Below are 18,295 nucleotides of genomic sequence, written 5' to 3'. Positions count from 1 at the left end.
ATCTGTACCTATGAGCGCATGTGAAGGAGTGCAAGTCGACCCACTGGTTGCGAACGTCTGGGAGGACTAGCTATCGGAAGCAATAGGTCGCTTACGATGCTTCCAACATCTAAGTGCTAGGACAGGGCGTCAAAGATTAGTACTAATAATTAAGTAATACAAGTAACCTTTCTTTAATTCGATGACTACTGATGACCAGTTCAAATGAGGGGGAAATAAAAACTCCCATCGGACTCCCTCAGACGAATCAGCTGAGTCGCGAGTCAACATCAACTGAGAGTCACATCAGCCGAGTCTTGAGTCGAAAAACAACTGAGAGTCAGGTCTGTAGTTGCGAGTTGAAGGAATATAAGACTGTGAGGAGTCAGACAAGTAGGACTGCAAGGGTGCAAAGCTTCATTGACTGAAGAATATCTTTTCAGAGGTTGAGAGACTAAAGAATCATGTCATTGATGCGATCTATTAAGTGACAAACCACTGGAATAGGGCTACAACTGTACAATGTCACTGATGCTTCTTTCCACTGGCGTTGGGTCGAAACCTATACACACTCACGACAGGTTCGAACTAGGGGGGAAAAAATCCTTCCTCGCTTCACATCCTTCAAGAAGCCTTTTCAATGGCTGTCTGCCGATACCTGGGAAAATCTACAGGTTTGACCGAGGGGGCAACTACTGGGGGTAAACCCCTCGGACTCCCTTTGACTACCACTAAGTCCTCTCCTAGGCTGTTCTTGGTCGTGAGAAGGAGCAGGACAGTGACTACATCTAGGAGAACCGAGGGGCCAGATAGTCACCTCCTCTGACACATCCAGAGAGACACCTTTCCAGCGGCTGTCTGTCGATACCTGGGACCGATAACAGGTTCGACTGAGGGAGCGACTACCTGTATGTAACCCCCCAACCTCCCTTGTACCTCCAGTATGGTGCGGGGGAGTGGGACAGCGACCTTTGTCTAGGAGAATTGAGGGACAAGTAACCACCTCCTCCACTGCACAACACTTCACTGTTACATTGATAAATTCACGATAATTGAAAGAAATGCTGGCAAAGGCATGGGAAGGAAGCGATAGAGCAAATGACTGATATGAAAGGGTTAGTAAGAGAGAAATGGCGTCAGCTTTGGGAGGTGTGAGGTGAGAGTCAGAAGGAGAGAGGCGATCACTGGGCGTTAGGCAGGCTGCAGGCATAGGTGTCCGAAACATTGGGCAACCATTGTCAACCCAAACACTGGGCACTTGGTAGTCACTGGTGCCCGAAACGCTGGGCGCTCGGCAGCTACTGGAGCCCGAAAACTAGGCGCTTAGCAGCCACAGGCGCCCGGAACATTGGGCGCCCAGGGGTGGATGCTCTGACAGCTGATGTTTAAAATAAGGTAGCCTCATGTAAGTTCAGGCTCTTGCTCCTAGACAGAAAAGATGCCTACATCTCTTGTTTCTTATTACTTTATGCAAATAATCGATCCATAATCGATTACCGTAAGTGAAATTCTGGTAACTAGGCAAGAAGGAATGCTAAAAATGTATGAATAACATTAGCGTTTCCTATAATCAGTCTTTGTATTAAAACGCAAAATAACGCTCGGACAGACTAGAGGCGAGATACCAGCATCTCTGATGATTTCATTTGCTTATTACTGAAAGAAAATGAGTGATCAGTAATCGATTATTAACTCCTTTATATGAATTTCTGGCATCTATGGAAATGAAGGCATTTTATTTCTTATAATTTGCGCAAATGTAGTACGTGTACATTTTGTATAATGTAACAAAATTCCACTCTAATTAGTGATCAAGGGAAAAAAATAAACAATTAATTACAAATATATGAAATAGCATTTCATATATTCAGAAAAGTACTGAAAATTGACGTAAATGTATACATATACGTTTATGCACTGAAAAATACAATCGAATTCAATAACTGATTACGCACTCTCGGTGGCCTCGGCTGTACCCGGCTAATTGACTCGAGTGGCCTGAGATCCAATCTAACACAGCAGTTGGAGGTTAGGTTACCGAAAGTGAATGTTCACAACTGTATGACACCAGGAAAATACCTCTGTACGTCAAGGCCATCCCAGCTCTCTCTGTAACGTACCAAAGTACTGCCGAAGCAAAACCTGGTAGTTAAATAATACTCGATTGACGGGACAATCTGCCTATGGCCTCCCACAGCCAAACAATCATGCCATTCTCTCCTTAATACATTATCAACCTCCCCCTTTGTCTCCACAAAGTGATGAGTATCGCAGGCACGGAAAACAAAACAAAATGTGTTGGCCTAATTGCCAACATTTGGCCTAAAAACAGGTTTTGACATTCACAAATTACCTTTAAGCTAATTATGTTTACCGGCAGTTTGTGACTAGTCTATGATCGGTAAACAAAATCCCAAAATCAATACACCAAATGGAATGATGCAACATCCTGCAACGTTCAAGAATGACTTTAAAGGTAATCATTAACGGGTGACTTAGATACATGTAGCCTAATCCCGGTAAGCAAATAAATCCAAAAGTTTTGGGATAAAAGAATTGATAACTTTTAGAATTACTTTATGGTAATCATTACCTTCGGTTTGAGAATATACTAGTCTAATGTCCAGTGAACAATACAAGAGTAAAAGGATTGTTCTATGGTAACTGTTACTGGCGCAGTCTCTTTCATGGCCAGTAAACAAATTCTAAAAACGAAAATTTGGCCTAAAGTAATGACGTAATATCAAGATTAGTTACTAAAGGCAATACTTAATCGACAACTCATATTAAGCCCCATAAGTAAATAGATATGCAAAAGAATCTGATCTACCAGAATAGTGGTCCATTCAAGAACTATCTATAAGGTCATTATTATTATTCCCAGAGACTGCCAGTATCCGGCTAAATGTTAATCTGAACAAAATAAACAAAAGACAAGACTCATCCTGCTCGAAGGCTATGAATGTGTTCCGGTGGCTGTCACACTATTGAAATCTGGTGATATAACAAGAAAATAAGAACAAGTGGCTGTTAGCACTTGATGTTTCGTCGAGCGCAGCAAAAAACAGAATGACGTGATTATCCAAGTCATTCCGAGTATTGCCGTAGAGGGATGGCACTGTAGACCTACACAGCCATCGAAGCACTACCCACGAAATTTCAACTTAATGTTCCTGTCAAGTAGAAACTCTTAGCTATATAATTACTGGGTAAGTCACATATATGTACAAAACTTTATGTTGTTTTCTACTGGTTAAAACTGTTATTACACTTATTACACTGCTGAAAAGTAATTGTAAAATATATCAGTACTAAACAGTAATTATCATTTGTGTTGTTCTACGTTAATACGTACAAAGGTTTTACACAAGAAAAATTTTGTTGGTCAGAATATAAAAACTTAACTGGCTTCATAATTTGACAATCTCAACTTTTCTCATGTGCATTTTTCTACTCTTGAAATGAAAAATTTTGCTAGTCAGAATATCAAAGCAAAACTGAAGTGAATTGAACTGAATTATAGAATTTAGGCCAAACCCCAAGCACTGGGATCAATAAGGTCATTCAGCACTGAAACGGAAATTGACAGTAAAAGCTTCAAAGGTGTAACAGGAGGAAAAGCTCACAGCTGCAGTATGAATTAATTGTTAGCAGAGGGTGGAAAGAAAGAAAATAGGAAAGGAGATACAGTAAAAGGAATGACAAGGGTTGCAGCTAGGGAGCTCAAGGGACATTGCAAAGAACCTTAAGTATTGCTTACAGTGCACTGCATGAAGTGCATTTGATGGCACTAACCCCCTACAGGGAGTACTCAAGTGAACAATTTTGCTGATTACAATATAAAAACAAAATTGGCCTCACAATTTAACCATCTCCATGTCTCTCATTTGAATTTTGTAACAGAACCGAAGCAAAAATTTTGCTGATCAAAATATATACTATAAAGTAAACTGGCCTCACAATTAGACAATCTCATTGTTTCTAATATATGAATTTTTCAAGATATTTATTTCAAAATCATGTATGACGATTACCAAACAACATTTTTTTTAGTAAATCATACAGCTTTTATATAAACCATCCACATAGCTTTCGTCATAAAAATTACGCTCCAATTATATTACTGATTATACAGGAATAACAACAGAAATTACGTACAGTGTTGAAAGACATTCTTTAGGTTATAAGACTAAGGCCCTTAGTTTTCTAGGTAAAACTGAAAAAATAAGTTTACTTTAAAAAAAACATTATTATAGTACTTTTTATTCTTTGTAACTTAAGACCTACATATTTCAGTACACTAGAGATTAAATGAACATTCCTATATTGGGTTGTGATTAAAAAGCCAAGAGAAAACTTTGTGTATTTATTCTAAAAAATTGTGCATGCATGTGAAGGGCATTGGTCATAAAATAATCCTTTTTCATAATACAGTATCATGCTCAAGTAATTGTACACACAGAGATTATAAGCAAGATAAATTATAAGACACAGACACTAATGAAATCAGAAATTCAAAGCATAAATATCAAAAATAGCAAAATAAATTTGTGATTCCCTCCCTTATGAAAAGCTCATTCATTTGTTTGTATTTTATAACACAACAATAATATGAGACTACATACAGTATTATTGGATAGAGTGAAGTAAAGCCTAACTTTTTTAAAAATCCAAGGAAAAGATGCACATTTATGTTTGTATTTTATGATACGTAGTCTCATGGTGCTTAAGCCGCCAATAACCAGACAACAGCACTACAAACCCTAGGAGGGTAAACACCAGTTATGCACATACTGGACACGCGTCACAAAACTGAAATACCAATAACTGATCCCACCGATAACGAGAGGCTGCTTGCATTATGCCATTTTATAAACTGATGAAATAATGTAAACACACCATTTTATAAACTGATAAAATAATGTAAATTAAAAACTTGAATTGCAAAAACTGCAATATAAATTTTTTTTAAAAAACCTAGTAACGTCCTTTCTGTACTATTCTTAAGGCATCAATAAATTTCCAGATTGTGGGATGGTGCATTCAAAGCTCATTTTGCAAACGTCAATTAGGTGCTTTGATGTGATTATTGGTCCAATCTTCATTGTTTAGTTTGTTCATAAATGTTCCATATCTTGGGACCAAAAATTGGATTCCTCCTTGCATTGTCACGCCTATTCATCCAATACATATAAGTATCCTCAAACCAATGAAACAAGGCTATTAGTTCATCAGGAAGAACTAGTATAGTATCCATGTATTCATCCATCTTTTCTAATGGAATGAAAGCAAGTGTTATGATCATATTAGCCCTTAAAGCAGTCAGAACCAGTTTTATAATGATTTGCCATATCCAAAGAAACAAGATGTCTGAGCATGTTTTGGGCTAGATGGAAAAATTAACCCTAAATGTGAATGGTGGGAAAAGTATCTTGCATAGCATGAAGGGCAGTTTGTTCAAAGTCAGAAATGATTAAGGTCGGTCTCAAATTAGGTTCAATGCTTTCAAGTAACTCAAATATACGAAAATAAGTTACTCCTTGTTTGTTTGGAAGTATAGGAATAATTCCTTCATGCTTCTTATCAGATATAACATACACCTGATGAAAAAGAATAGGGGCAGTAATGAAAGACCCATCAGTAAACCAAATTTCTGAGTAGGCTAAATGTTGCAGCCTGCTAATTCTTCCAAATACTAACACATATCCTATTATTATGTACTTCCTCCAGTGTCTCCCAATAGGAATTTCTCTTCCATATCCAGTTGGATAACATATAATCTACATATAGGACTCGGGTAAAACTAAATACATACTCCAAATCAGTTGGGTTAGCTGGTGGCTTGTTTAATAATTTTCTATTCCTTGCTATAAAGTTTTTGCATTGCAGGCAAGTCTGAAGCTAAAGCTAAACTAGCTTAATATGCAACAGCCAAAATGGCAATTTGTCGAAAATTGCATTTTTCCTAACTATACAAACCTGAGGTCCTTTACATATAGTCCCACCTCATGCCACCCCTCACTCTGCATTTTTTTGCATGGGCCTAAAGCAAAAGTGATTCTTCACCTCTCAGGCGCGCGGGCGCGCGCACTGTCGGACAAGCAGTTAACTACCGTTCTCCCCTTGTTCGAAGCTTACGACCGTTCCAGCTGCCGCTAGCTACTTCCTATTGTTAAAGGACCTCAGGTTTGTATAGTTAGGAAAAATGCAATTTTCGACAAATTGCCATTTGTTCCGACACGAATACAAACCCTCGGTCCTTTAACAATAGGAAGACTCACTTCTTGGTGGGAGGAATCTGAGTCTTTTTGGTGAACAGACTGGTGTTCGTCCAACCTTGGAATGCCTACCTGGTCGTAAGAGCGAGGGAGGGGTCCAAGCCTCTGTCCGATTGATCGGGGTGTGCACCGCAGGATCAATGGTCAGACCTCTGGGCCAAGTACTAAGAGAGAGGCAAGCGTATCTCTTCGTACCAGCAAGCAAGAACTTGTTCCTGTTTGCAAGAGGCAACATAAAGTATGGGTTTGTCTCGAGCTGGCATCCACTTCCTCCCCCTTGTTGGAGGAAGTGGTGGATATATGCTCCTATCCCTAGTGAAAGGGATAGGATGGGGCTCTGTTGAGTAGCTCACCTGCATCTCGTCCTTCTCCAGCAGGGTGACGACCGTGTCCCTCTACCCACAGGTAGAGGGGAAGAAAAAGATGGGAAGAGGAGCCAGTCACACTCTCATTCACTCATCCATTCTTACAGTCACACTAGGACTCGATGCTGTTCAGCCTGCGAGGGTCTGGGTTCGCTACACAACGTGTTGAGCAGCCACCACGGGTCCCAAGGAAAAAGATCCAAGGACCTGTGGGCAATATCCCGAAGGTAGAAGGAGGTGCATGTGGTCTGGTTGGACCAGACCCCTGCCTTCAGTACCTGTGCCACGGAGAAGTTCTTGCGGACAAAGCAGCATCTCCTTCGCATCGAAGGCGGTGAAGTCCATTAGGGAGGGGATTGTGAACGACTCGAACCGATCGTCAGGGACCGAAGTGTTACGAACTCGTACTGTAGGTAAGCATCTGCCACCACTGTGAACGTCGTCTGGGTGGGGCTGATCGACACCTGACAGGAGAGCCAAAACAGTCCTCTGACTCATTCCAGTCCTCGTCGAGATCGAAACCTCTCAGGAGGACCGACGGAAGGGGAAGAAGAGCTGCAATACTCCGAAAAAATGCCGCTGTCGAGGCAGAGGAGGTGGAAGTAGCTTGCCCGACCGGCTAGACCTGAGCGAGCCTTCTCGTCCGGAGACGAGAGGCTCTACCTGGTTCAGAACCGAGTCGAGAAGCTCTTATCGCAGCAAGCCCACCGTGTCTGGTTCCCTACTTTGGGCTCCAGAACGACTTGAGCCGTGACGTGGCTCTTCTGGTGGGAGCGGCGATGATTTGCAGAGGTCGTTGTGCTGACGAATCAGCAAATAACCTCGGCCAAACTCCTCTGGATCTCGAAAGTCACAGCATCTTGCGGAGTGAGACCGTCAAGCCCCTCGAACAAGAGCATATTCCGAGAACCTCCCCTTCAGGAGGGGGAACAGCTACAGACCCCTCTCGATCTCCTCCTGCCACTTGCGCGTACGTCCTGGTCGGTCCAAAGATCGTACCTGGTACTTACGGCGTCGTGACGGGATCATGCGGGGCATGCCCCTCATGATCACCCCGCTGTGCCTCGCTCTTCCTGGTGGAAACCGAGGAAGTTGCAGGCACGGGAGAGGAAGACATGACGCTCCTCTTTCGCTCGCTGGCAGAACCAGCGGGCTTGGAGGGCTGCAGGCGATCGCCAACTTGCAGGCCTAGTCGAGCCGTTTTCCCTGGACCGAGAACAGCAGCCCCGATCTCGTGTGCAGAGGAGCTGCTGCTGGTCCCCCTATCCGCCCGGTCCTTGTGGGAGCGGCGGTCAGGAGACCTGCAGAGACCACTGTCGCGGTGAGATCGGTGCGTGTCCTCGCGGCGTGTCATACCGCTGGTACCAACCGAGGCTGGCACCAACGATCGGGAGGGGGGAACCTCTTCCCAGCCTCAGCCCGTGGCTGGTCAGAGACAGTCACGTCTACCAGGGTTACCAGCTGGTCGCTGCGAGAGCGGCCGCTGGCCTGGCGAGAGTCACATGAGCGGCTCTCACCAGCTTCTGCTCCGTGCCACGGTCCTGGCGCCAAAATTTTGGCTATACGCTCTCCCGCAGGAGATCGTATACTCGGAACTTCTCGCGAACGAGAGACCGAGCCGGAACCTGGTGTAGCGGCAGCGCCGCAAACACCAGGCGAGGAAGTGCCGGTGGTAGTCGGTACGCCTCTGGTCCTCGTCTTCTTCTTCCTTGCAGAAGGGGTGACGGGCCCTGTTCCCTAAAGAGCAGGAGGACCGGCAGAAGAACCGCCCCGTCCCACGGGAGTGGAACGAGCCCTTAGAAGTTCCTGAAGGAGCCTTCTTAGGGGGGAAACCCGGGTTACCAGCTGGCCTGGCGAGAGCGGCCGCTGGCCTGGCGAGAGTCACCTGAGCGGCTCTCACCAGCCTTCTGCTCCGTGCCGCGGTCTTGGCGCCGAGCGAACTCTGGCGCCGAAACTTTGGCTGCACGGTCTCCCGAGGGAGAGCGTACACTCGGGATCTCTCGCGAGCGAGAGACCGAGCCGGAACCTGGCGTAACGGCATCGCCGCTAGCACCAGGCGAGGAAGTACCAGTGCTAACCGGTACTCCTCTGGTCCCCGTCTATCTCTTCCTTACGGAAGGGGAGACGGGCCCCGCTCCCGAAGGAGCAGGAGGACCAGCAGAAGGACCCCCCGTCCCACCGGGGTGGGACGGGCCCTTAGAAGTTCCCAAAGGAGACTTCTTAGGGGGGGAGGCAGCCTTCTTCTTCTTCGGCTTATGGGCCTTAGAAGTCGAAGGGGAAGAGGCAGCAGCAGACGATGAAGACGAAGATGACACCTTCCTCTTCTTCTTCCTCTTCCTCGTCAGCTCACGCAGGACAGTCGTCAGGTCCTCCATCCAGGCCGGAGCCGGGGCTATTGCTGAAGCAACACGGCCCGACTGCACCTGTCCGAAAGGACCTGGGACTGGGGAAGACACACCGTGGGCAGGACCAGCATGGACAGGCTCAGGAACCAGGAGCAACAGGTACAGCAACCAGCTCAGGAGCGGCAGGAACAGCGGCAGCTGTAGACACAGAAGGGACAGCCAAGCCAGCAGCGGGAACCACATCAGCGGCAGGTACGGCAGGCCCAGCCATCGCCTCGTAGAATCATCGGCAGCCAGAGGGAACCTGGGTACTGGCGGCCGGTTCAGGGGCGAGCTGCTGGAACAGCGGAAGTCTGGGGCAGGCAACACGAAGAACATAGGCGGCGGCGGCATACCCCCCCTCGGTACGGCGGCGACCGGCACTAGTAGCGGCAGACGGCGTCACCGACACAGCATGGGGAGTGTAGACCAGGCGGGGGGAGCAGCATAAGCGGCCGTGGAGGTAGTAGTGGAGACCGCTTCATGGGTCACCGCCCCAGACCTCGCTAGACGCTGCAGCAGCCCGTGGATGCTAGGCACGCCCTGCCGCCGCAGTGGTCCATACCTGTCCAAGGTCGTCTCCCACGGATGTAGCTCCTGCGGTAGCACAGACAGATTAGTAAGAGGGGTTCCCTCACGCACGGGGGGGAGACATGCCCCACCCCGAACGCAAGGAAGACCCCAAATACAAAATACAACGAGGAAGCTGAGTGGGGGGCAGGAAAGAAGATGAAGAATTGGATACCAAGGGAGTGGCAGGAGAGCTTTCCGACGACTTCCTGGCAGACCTTTGCTTCCCCTACCCCCGCACAGCAGTGAAAAGTAATATGAAAATGAAACAGAATACTGCACTTGCCATTCACTTCATAGAACTTAAAGGGGGAAGGATCAATTCCCGGGTAAGAGCGGAAACTTGATCCATAATAATATGATGCTATCATAAAATATATATGAAAATGAAACAGAATACTGCACTCGCGATTTCACTTTCACAGAAAATAAATCGTAAGGATCAATTCCCGGGTAAGAGCGGAAATTGATCCAAAATTAAAACTGATGCAATTAAATAAATGAAAATGAAAAAGAATACTGCAATTGCGAATCCACTTTCATTGCATTCTAATCATACAAAAATAAGAGGCTCGTGCCGAGCGCATTCACGCTCTCGGCAACGAACGCACAGGGCAAAAATATAATGAAAAGAGTACTTACATTTTTCAATTACACACTTTCGCCCAAAATACATGACTCGGCGCGAGTGCGCCCACCCTCGGCACCGAGACATAATTCAAGGGTATCAATTTCATGAAAAGAGCGGAAACCGCCGCATCTACGGCGATAGCTCCATGTTGGCTCATAATTAAGTAATGAAAATGAAAACAGTGTACTTACAGTTTCATTTTCAAGTCAAACAAACCATTAGTAGAAAACAAAGCATACGACGATGAAGCGGGCAGAGAGCGATGACGAACACGTCCTTCATACCCGCGGCTGAAAGCAAAAAAGTGATTCTTCACCTCTCAGGCGCGCGCACTGTCGGACAAGCAGTTAACTACCGTTCTCCCCTTGTTCGAAGCTTACGACCGTTCCAGCTGCCGCTAGCTACTTCTTATTGTTAAAGGACCGAGGGTTTGTATTCGTGTCGGAACAACATTCATTTGCCACAATGGTTGGTGGGTTGAGTATTTCAGCACTTCTTTTTTTAATTCTTGTTTTTATCTTTTCAACCTCTATTTTTGTAGCAGATGTCTCATGTCTATGTTTATTCAACTGGCAAATAACTTTTCCAACCTTCATATGCAATCTCACTTTACATCAATCTTTATGTTCACATCTCCAAAACTTGAATTCGGGGTTCACTTTTGCTAGCTGCATAAAAAATAAAAAGGTACCCATTGTGTATCACTTTGTTTCTTCCATGTTTTGATAAAATATTTTATGCCATTCCAAATGATAGGGTTTAGACAACTGAAAAATTGGGAGCTGAACCGAGCTTCGAGTTCTGACAGTTTCTAGCTTAGGCCTAATTGGACTATTTGGCAATTAAAATTATTACAACTAGAATAGTAGCTAATCTGACTGAGACAACTGCCTAGTTTTCATAAATTTCCTCACACTACAATGACGAGTAACTAGTTTAACGCCAAAATGACCCTAAGCCAAAAAAAAAAAAAATGTCTATAGGCCTACGCTGAATCGGCCACACTAAATCAGCTACCGCAAATGGGCTAGACTGAAACGTCCCATTCTCATGAAATGTACAGTATAAAATCATTTAAAAGCTGAAATACTTCCATCTCATACAGTAGAGAACATTAATTTTTTTCCTTGGGTTTTCCTTTACATTCTTTACAAGCAAAATGTATAAATTTATACCAAGACAGTATAAATACAGAGCAAATTACTTACAGTATCTTTAATATTATGGGGTTGCTGTAGAGGTTTATAGGGTTTCTAGGATTTTTAAAGGGCTTGCTTAATTCGTCATTTTCCAATTCAAGTTGCAACTCTTGGAGCAAATTAACTAGGTAAGGTAAGAATATTACTGCACACAGAAAAATGCTCATGCAAAATACAATCAGTAAAATGGTGATAACTAAATATGTACTAACAGGTTGAAGTGCATTACAGCAATAAGGAGACTTGCAAGACCACATGTAAATATGATAATACCTATAGCATATAGGCTAAAGATTCAATACTGAGTGGCACCAACCCAAGTGATGGAAAGATTCATGTTTGAAAATAACAAAATAAAACTTCTTTTATTCACAAAAACAAATTCCCAAAGAAAACAGTGTAAAATTACTACTGTTGCGCAAAACAAAAACCATGGAAAAATGATGTATGTATTTTATGTTATTCATAATGAATGACATGTGGGCAATGTCTTTAGCAGACTATGAAATTAAAACATACTAAAATGTAAAAAATAATTATCTGAGACAACCAGGATTTTCTTACAATTAATCATGTCTACACAAATAAAAGCATGGGTGCCACACAGGAGACAATGCTACAAGAAAAAAAATTGTCATTTCTTATAGCATTCTTTTTTGGGAGAATTTAATGGTATGTTTGACACCCATGTTTTTATTTTTGTAGACATGATTAATTGTAAGAAAATCCTAGTGTATCTCAAAAAAATTTATTTTTACTTTTTAGTGTATTTTGATAAAAGTGTTTTTAAAAAATTGTAGATTTTTTAATACCTTTAGTTTTCACAGAAAATGTAACCAATTTATGATTGTAGCCAATGAAATTGAATTTAATATCCTGTCAAGCCAAAGAAGGTTTGAAAGATCTGTAGAGTAATTAACTTATTCTACCTAGTCAAAGAAGGCATGAAACATCCTAAGAGCTTCATACAAATCCTGAGATAGTTCATACTGGGAGAGGTCACTGCTGACCTATACATCATATAAGGTTGTATTGTCACTGGAACTGAGCAACCATGTAAAATTTCAAGGCCATTAGACGGAGGGAACAGGTAGAAAATTGAGTTACAAGTTTTGACCCAGACGAATAGATAGGCAGATACAGAAGTCTAGTTAAATAAAAGCATGTAAAAATAAAAGAATAAATTATGGATGAACAAAAATCTAATTTTAATTTACAAATAAAAACTATAAGGAGAGATGACAACAGAAGGAAGGAAAAACTGACATACCTGGGATATAGCTGAGTCATAATCCAGGAGTGCATCTGGGCCTGAACAGAAATAAATGTTTTCTGGAGTGTCTTGCTTTAGGTCAACATTTGATATGTCCATCTGAAAGCAAAAATTATACAATAAAAAATCAGTGAACAAAAGTCATGTAGTACTATAACTAAAACAGGTTTTGACATAGGAAAAACATATTTTTGGTAGTTTCTGTTGAGTCCCCCAGGAGTTACCCCTCCATGGTAATAATAAAGAAATATCTTTTAGCCTGGTCTTGTAGCCAGGTACTGTGTCATAATGATAAACACTATGATGTTGTGGAGTATAATGGATTAAAAGAAAAGAGGGCATTTTCTCTCATCTTCAACAAGGCTGAACCCAATTTTCCACTGTAAAAACCTGCAGAAGTGACTATTGTGCATGCGTGTTGGCCATCTTGTTTATGACCGGGCCAGTAAAAGACCAGGAGCCATTACTCTCCGTTCATCAACGCAGGATGACCCCTTGCTCAAATCCCATGCCTTTTCGTCAGGGAAATGGGAGGGTTTTGAGGACTCCACAGGAACTACCAATAATAGGTTTTTCCTATGTCAAAACCTATTTTTTGATATTGTAGTTACTTGTTTTGTCCCCAAGGAGCTTTACAAAGAAATTAACCAGTGACGAAAGGCTTAAGCTCTCAAAATTTTAATCCAAACAACCCAATGATAAAAAAACAAATTCTTGTCTAAGGTCAAGCCACAGGTTTTGGTAAAAAAAAAAAAAAAAAAAAAACTCATTTTTAGGGTGAAGTTCTGTGGTGACTTACCTAAGCATGCTCATGGTTGCAGTCTTGTCGCATCATTCCTAGCAATAGTCAGCATACCCACCCGTTAGGAAGACCCTTGGGTTTTCTGCTGTAGTGCTTTGGGGTCAAGACTAATCATACCACCTTCGGATACACAGTGTAGCTGAATTTGTTTGAGCTCATGGCAGTAAAGTTTTAAGAATATGTATACTGTCTTTGATGACCAACCTGTGAATTCAGAAACTTCTTCAAGAGACATTTCTGAAGAAGGCCAATGATGTAGTATTTACTTTCCTAATATGTATCATGTGACCTAGGAAAGGAGTATGGGTTTGCCATTTTAATGAGAGACACTAAAATTGCTCTAAACCCTTGTAGAGAGAGGTTTATTTGTGGTAGGGTGCGACAAAATTGGACCTTCTGAGATGTTTGCCATGACCTCTAGGTAAACCTTAAGTGTTGAACTAGGCATAATGTTTTGTCTGCTAAATTGAGTTTTCTTGTGTGAATAGGAGTTTTCCTTCTTAAAGGATCCTCATTCTTGGCCAGGAATGATGGACCAGGGGACAACAATAATTGATTATCAGCAGTTTGCGTAATGTATTGTCCCTGTCTAGGGGAGCCCAGTTCACTTATACAGGCTCCTGATGCTAATGCAATCTGGAAGATTGCTTTTTGTAGCATGTGAGTTGTGGTGGTATTGGGTCCGCTGAATTGAGAGGTAGACAAGACTAAGTACTTTATTCAGGGACCAAGTCATTGGAAGTCTTTTGGGGGTGTGTCTTTGTAGAGCAAAAGACCGAAGAAGAGAGGTGACAACTTCTGTGCTGGAGTCAATCCCAAATCCATAGAGCAAGGGTTCCGTTAACCCTTAAACGCCGAGTGGACGTATTTTACGTCGACATTTTTTGTCACTCGGGTGCCGACTGGACGTATTTTACGTCGACATACAAAAGTTTTTTTAAAAATTCGCGGAAAAATACTTATAGGCCTACCAGCCTAAAACTCCTGAATCACGCACCTTGGGGGATGCTGGGAGTTCACGGATCAAGGGGTTGTTTGTTTACAATCGTTACTCAGGCGCGCAAGCGCGAATTTCTTTCTTGCCGCACTAAAAAGTATAGGTGACACATCTCTGAAATTATTTTGTCACTTTTACATAATTTTTGTACCATTTTAAATTAGCCGTTACATGGAGTATTATATATGAAAATGTGCGCATTTTTATGTAGAATACAACAAAAAAAATACTCATGATTGTAGCTTTTATCAGTTTTGAGATATTTTCATATAAATAAGGATAAGTGCCAAAAATTTCAACCTTCATTTCGCAACATATTGGAAGTCTCTAGCACAATATTTCGATTTATGGTGAATTTATGAAAAAACTTTTTCCTTATGTCCGCGCGGTAACTCTTCCGAAAAAATCATACGCGCGATTGTGGTAATGTTTGGACCATTTTAAAATTAGCCGTTACATAAAGTTTTATATATGGAAATGTGCACAATTTCATGCACAATACAACTAAAAACAACCCAAGATTATAGCTTTTATCAGTTTTGGAATATTTTCATATAAAAAATGATGACAAATTTTCAACCTTCATTCAACTTTGACTCTACCGAAATGGTCGAAAAATGCAATTGTAAGCTAAAACTCTTATATTCTAGTAATATTCAATCATTTACCTTCATTTTGCAACATATTGGAAGTCTCTAGCACAATATTACAATTTATGGTGAATTTATGAAAAAAAAAAAATTTTTCTTTACGTCCGCGCGGCAACTCTTCCGAAAAAAATCCTGTGTGATTGTGGTAATGTTTGCACCATTTTAAATTAGCCGTTACATAAAGTTTTATATATGAAAATGTGCGCAATTTCATGTAGAATACAACAAAAAATAATTGAAGGTTGTAGCTTTTCTCATTTTTGAAATATTTGCATATAAATCACGATAAATAGAAAAAAAAACCATGTTCGGTCAACTTTGACTCTACCGAAATGGTAGAAAAACACAATTGTAAGCTTAAATTCTTACAGTCTAGTAATATTCAGTCATTTATCTTCATCTTGAAACAAGTTTGAAGTCTCTAGCACAATATTTAGATTTATGGTGAATTTAAAAAAACTTTCCTTCCCTCCGCGCGTGGCTTCTCCTCCGCAAATCTCCGAAATGCGTACATCGCATTCTCGGAATATTTGCTCCGTTTCATATTAGGCATTTTATAGAGTTTTATATATGAAAATGTGCACAATTTAATGTAAAATAAAACTAAAAATATTTGAAGGTTGTAGCTTTTCTAATTTCCGAAATAATTGCATATAAAAAAATATATATAAAAAAATTCGACATTCGGTCAACTTTAACTCGTCAGATATGGTCGAAAACTGCAATTGTAAGCTAATACTCTTACAGTATAGTAATATTCAATCATTTGTCTTCATTTTGAAACAAATTGGAAGTCTCTAGGACAGTATTTAGATTTATGGTGAATTTTTGACAAAAATATTTGTTTACGTCCGCTCGTTATGAATTCATGCATCCTTTTGTGATAATATTTTCTCTGTGTTGCTTTTATCGTTTTACAATGTGTTATATACCAAAATGATTGCAATTTAGTGTACATTACAACAAAAAAAATTAACTCGTTACCTTTAACCGTTTTGCACATAGCGCGATTTGAATACAATTATATATGAAATTTTCTTTTCGAGCTATCATATATCTCATTATTTATATATGATAATGAAAATTTTTTAATTTCTGATGGTTGCATACTAAACTTCAGGCAATGACAAAAAAAGGAGCCAAAAATGAACTCTTAATCTTGAAAACTAAGCGCGCTGTGATTTTTTGAAAAAAATATTTTTTCCGCTTCCGCGCTCACTCCGAGACCCCCCCCCCCCCGGCACACGGAAGACGATTTTTAATATACCCCTTCGGCGTTTAAGGGTTAATGGTGCCTTGTATACCATGATTGTTGCAAACGCAAGACATTTGTCTTCAAGAAGGTATACACGTATAAAAAATTCAAGTGTTTCTTTAGAAATCTTGACTGGGATCTCAGTATGGATATAATCTAACCATATCTTCCATACAGACTGGTATTGCCGGATAGATGATGTTTGTAATTTTTGCACTAGGTACCTAGTAATGTTGGGCGAGTAGTTTTCACAGGTAGATATTTTAAAAATCCATCATGAAGGTCTTGGATCAGGAAGGATGAGTAAATGACTTGCCCCCTTACTTTCTGGGATAAAAGAGTGGACGATGGTGGAATTGATCTTTTTGCCCATTGCTGAAGTAATAGGAGCAATAACCTGTTTGGCCAATTTGGGGCCTATAAAGCAAGCTGTTCCTTTGAAGGTTAGAGTTTGCTCAAAACCTCTGAAACCTGGGACAATGGAGGAAAAAAATATATCATCCTCCACTTGTTCCAGTCTTGTAGGAAGCCATCTCTTGCTGCTACTTGAGTATCCAAGTTTGGAGACACATATGCTGGGAGTTTGTGATTCTGGTATGTGGTGAACAGGTCCCCTTCCTGTTGTGGAAACAGGTTGGTTATCACATTGAAATCCCCAGTGAATGAATTGCAGATAGGTGCCACTTCTTTACTAGTGCCATCCAAAGGATGGCTAGCATTATCATATTGGGAGGAGGTGAGTGTGATCCTGATCTCTTGAAGCAGGACATTACAGTCATGTTGTCTAGAACCAACAAAATATGACTCTCTTCTAGAGGTTTGAGTTTTTTGAGACGAAAGACAGCCATCACCTCCAAGCAATTCATACAACACTTCCTGAGTAGCTGACCACCTCCCAGTCACCTGACGATCCTCCCAATTTCCTCCCCAACCTGTCAATGAAGAATCTGTGTACAGTAGTACCTCGAGATACGAAATTAATCCGTTCCGAGGCGCCTTTCGTATCATGAGGTTTTCGTATCTTGGACCACATTTTACATGTAAAATGGCTAATCCGTTCCAAGCCCTACAAAAACACCCCAGTAAATTTTATAATAAAGCTAAACTGACCTATAAACAATGAAATACTACAACAATTTGGACCATTCAATACCTAAATTAATAAAAAAAATGCAAAATATAACCTGTAAATAAAGTGTATATTAGTGTACATGGTAACAAGAAATATACTGTACGTAAAATGTGGAAGCTTACCTTTCGAGTGAGGCTATCTCCGAAAGTGGCGGCAGAGGAGGACAAATGGCAGATAACGTACGTAAGTACGTACACTTAACTTTACGAAAACATAAAAAATTTAAGGAAAACTATAAAACTAAAATTTACGAAACACAATAACAAAACTGTAACACCTAACTTTACAAAAAATTAAAAATTAAATTTTTTTTTCTTTTTTTGATCTTTAACTTTTTTTTTTTTTTTTTTTTTTTTAACAGAATTTCAACTTCATCACCACTTTCAACATTCTGTTTATCACTTGGTTCTTCCTTTTTGCTTTCAACTTTCTGTTTTTTATCACTTGGTTCTTCCTTTTTGCTTACTCCTGCTAATGCTGAAGGCCTCTTTAAAAAATAACGATCCAAGGAAGATTGCTTCTGCCTACTTTTCACAATGTTCCTGAAACGACTCTGGCAAACGTCATCGAACTGCGCAAGCATACGTCCTGTGTGAGCCTTTTCAGGGTGTCTTTTTTGATAAACGATTGCACTTTATGAAAAGCGCCTAGAACATCCTTAATTTCTGCCGTTGTCATAGGGTCGTCGTCATCCTCCTCGCCGCTGCTAGAGAACTCCTCTTGAACGACGTTATGTTGCATGGCCTCCAACTCCTTCAGGTCATCCGTCATAAGCTCCTC

General features: G+C 41.4%; 1 protein-coding gene across 2 annotated transcripts in view; it reads right to left on the bottom strand.

Annotated features, from left to right (window-relative positions):
* The window catches only part of LOC135219520 (rab proteins geranylgeranyltransferase component A-like), a 291,707-nt gene that overhangs the window by 9,420 nt on the left and 263,992 nt on the right, over positions 1 to 18,295 (bottom strand). For both annotated transcript variants that reach the window (XM_064256350.1, XM_064256351.1), the window contains exon 12: positions 12,677 to 12,778. In XM_064256350.1, the coding sequence (XP_064112420.1) occupies positions 12,677 to 12,778 (102 nt within the window). The remainder of the gene's footprint in view (positions 1 to 12,676; positions 12,779 to 18,295) is intronic.

This window comes from Macrobrachium nipponense, chromosome 1, assembly GCF_015104395.2.
Source record: "Macrobrachium nipponense isolate FS-2020 chromosome 1, ASM1510439v2, whole genome shotgun sequence".
In the NCBI taxonomy this organism is placed as follows: Eukaryota; Metazoa; Arthropoda; class Malacostraca; order Decapoda; family Palaemonidae; genus Macrobrachium; species Macrobrachium nipponense.
Note: the sequence above shows the minus strand (reverse complement) of the source record. Positions and strands in the feature narration are given on the sequence as shown.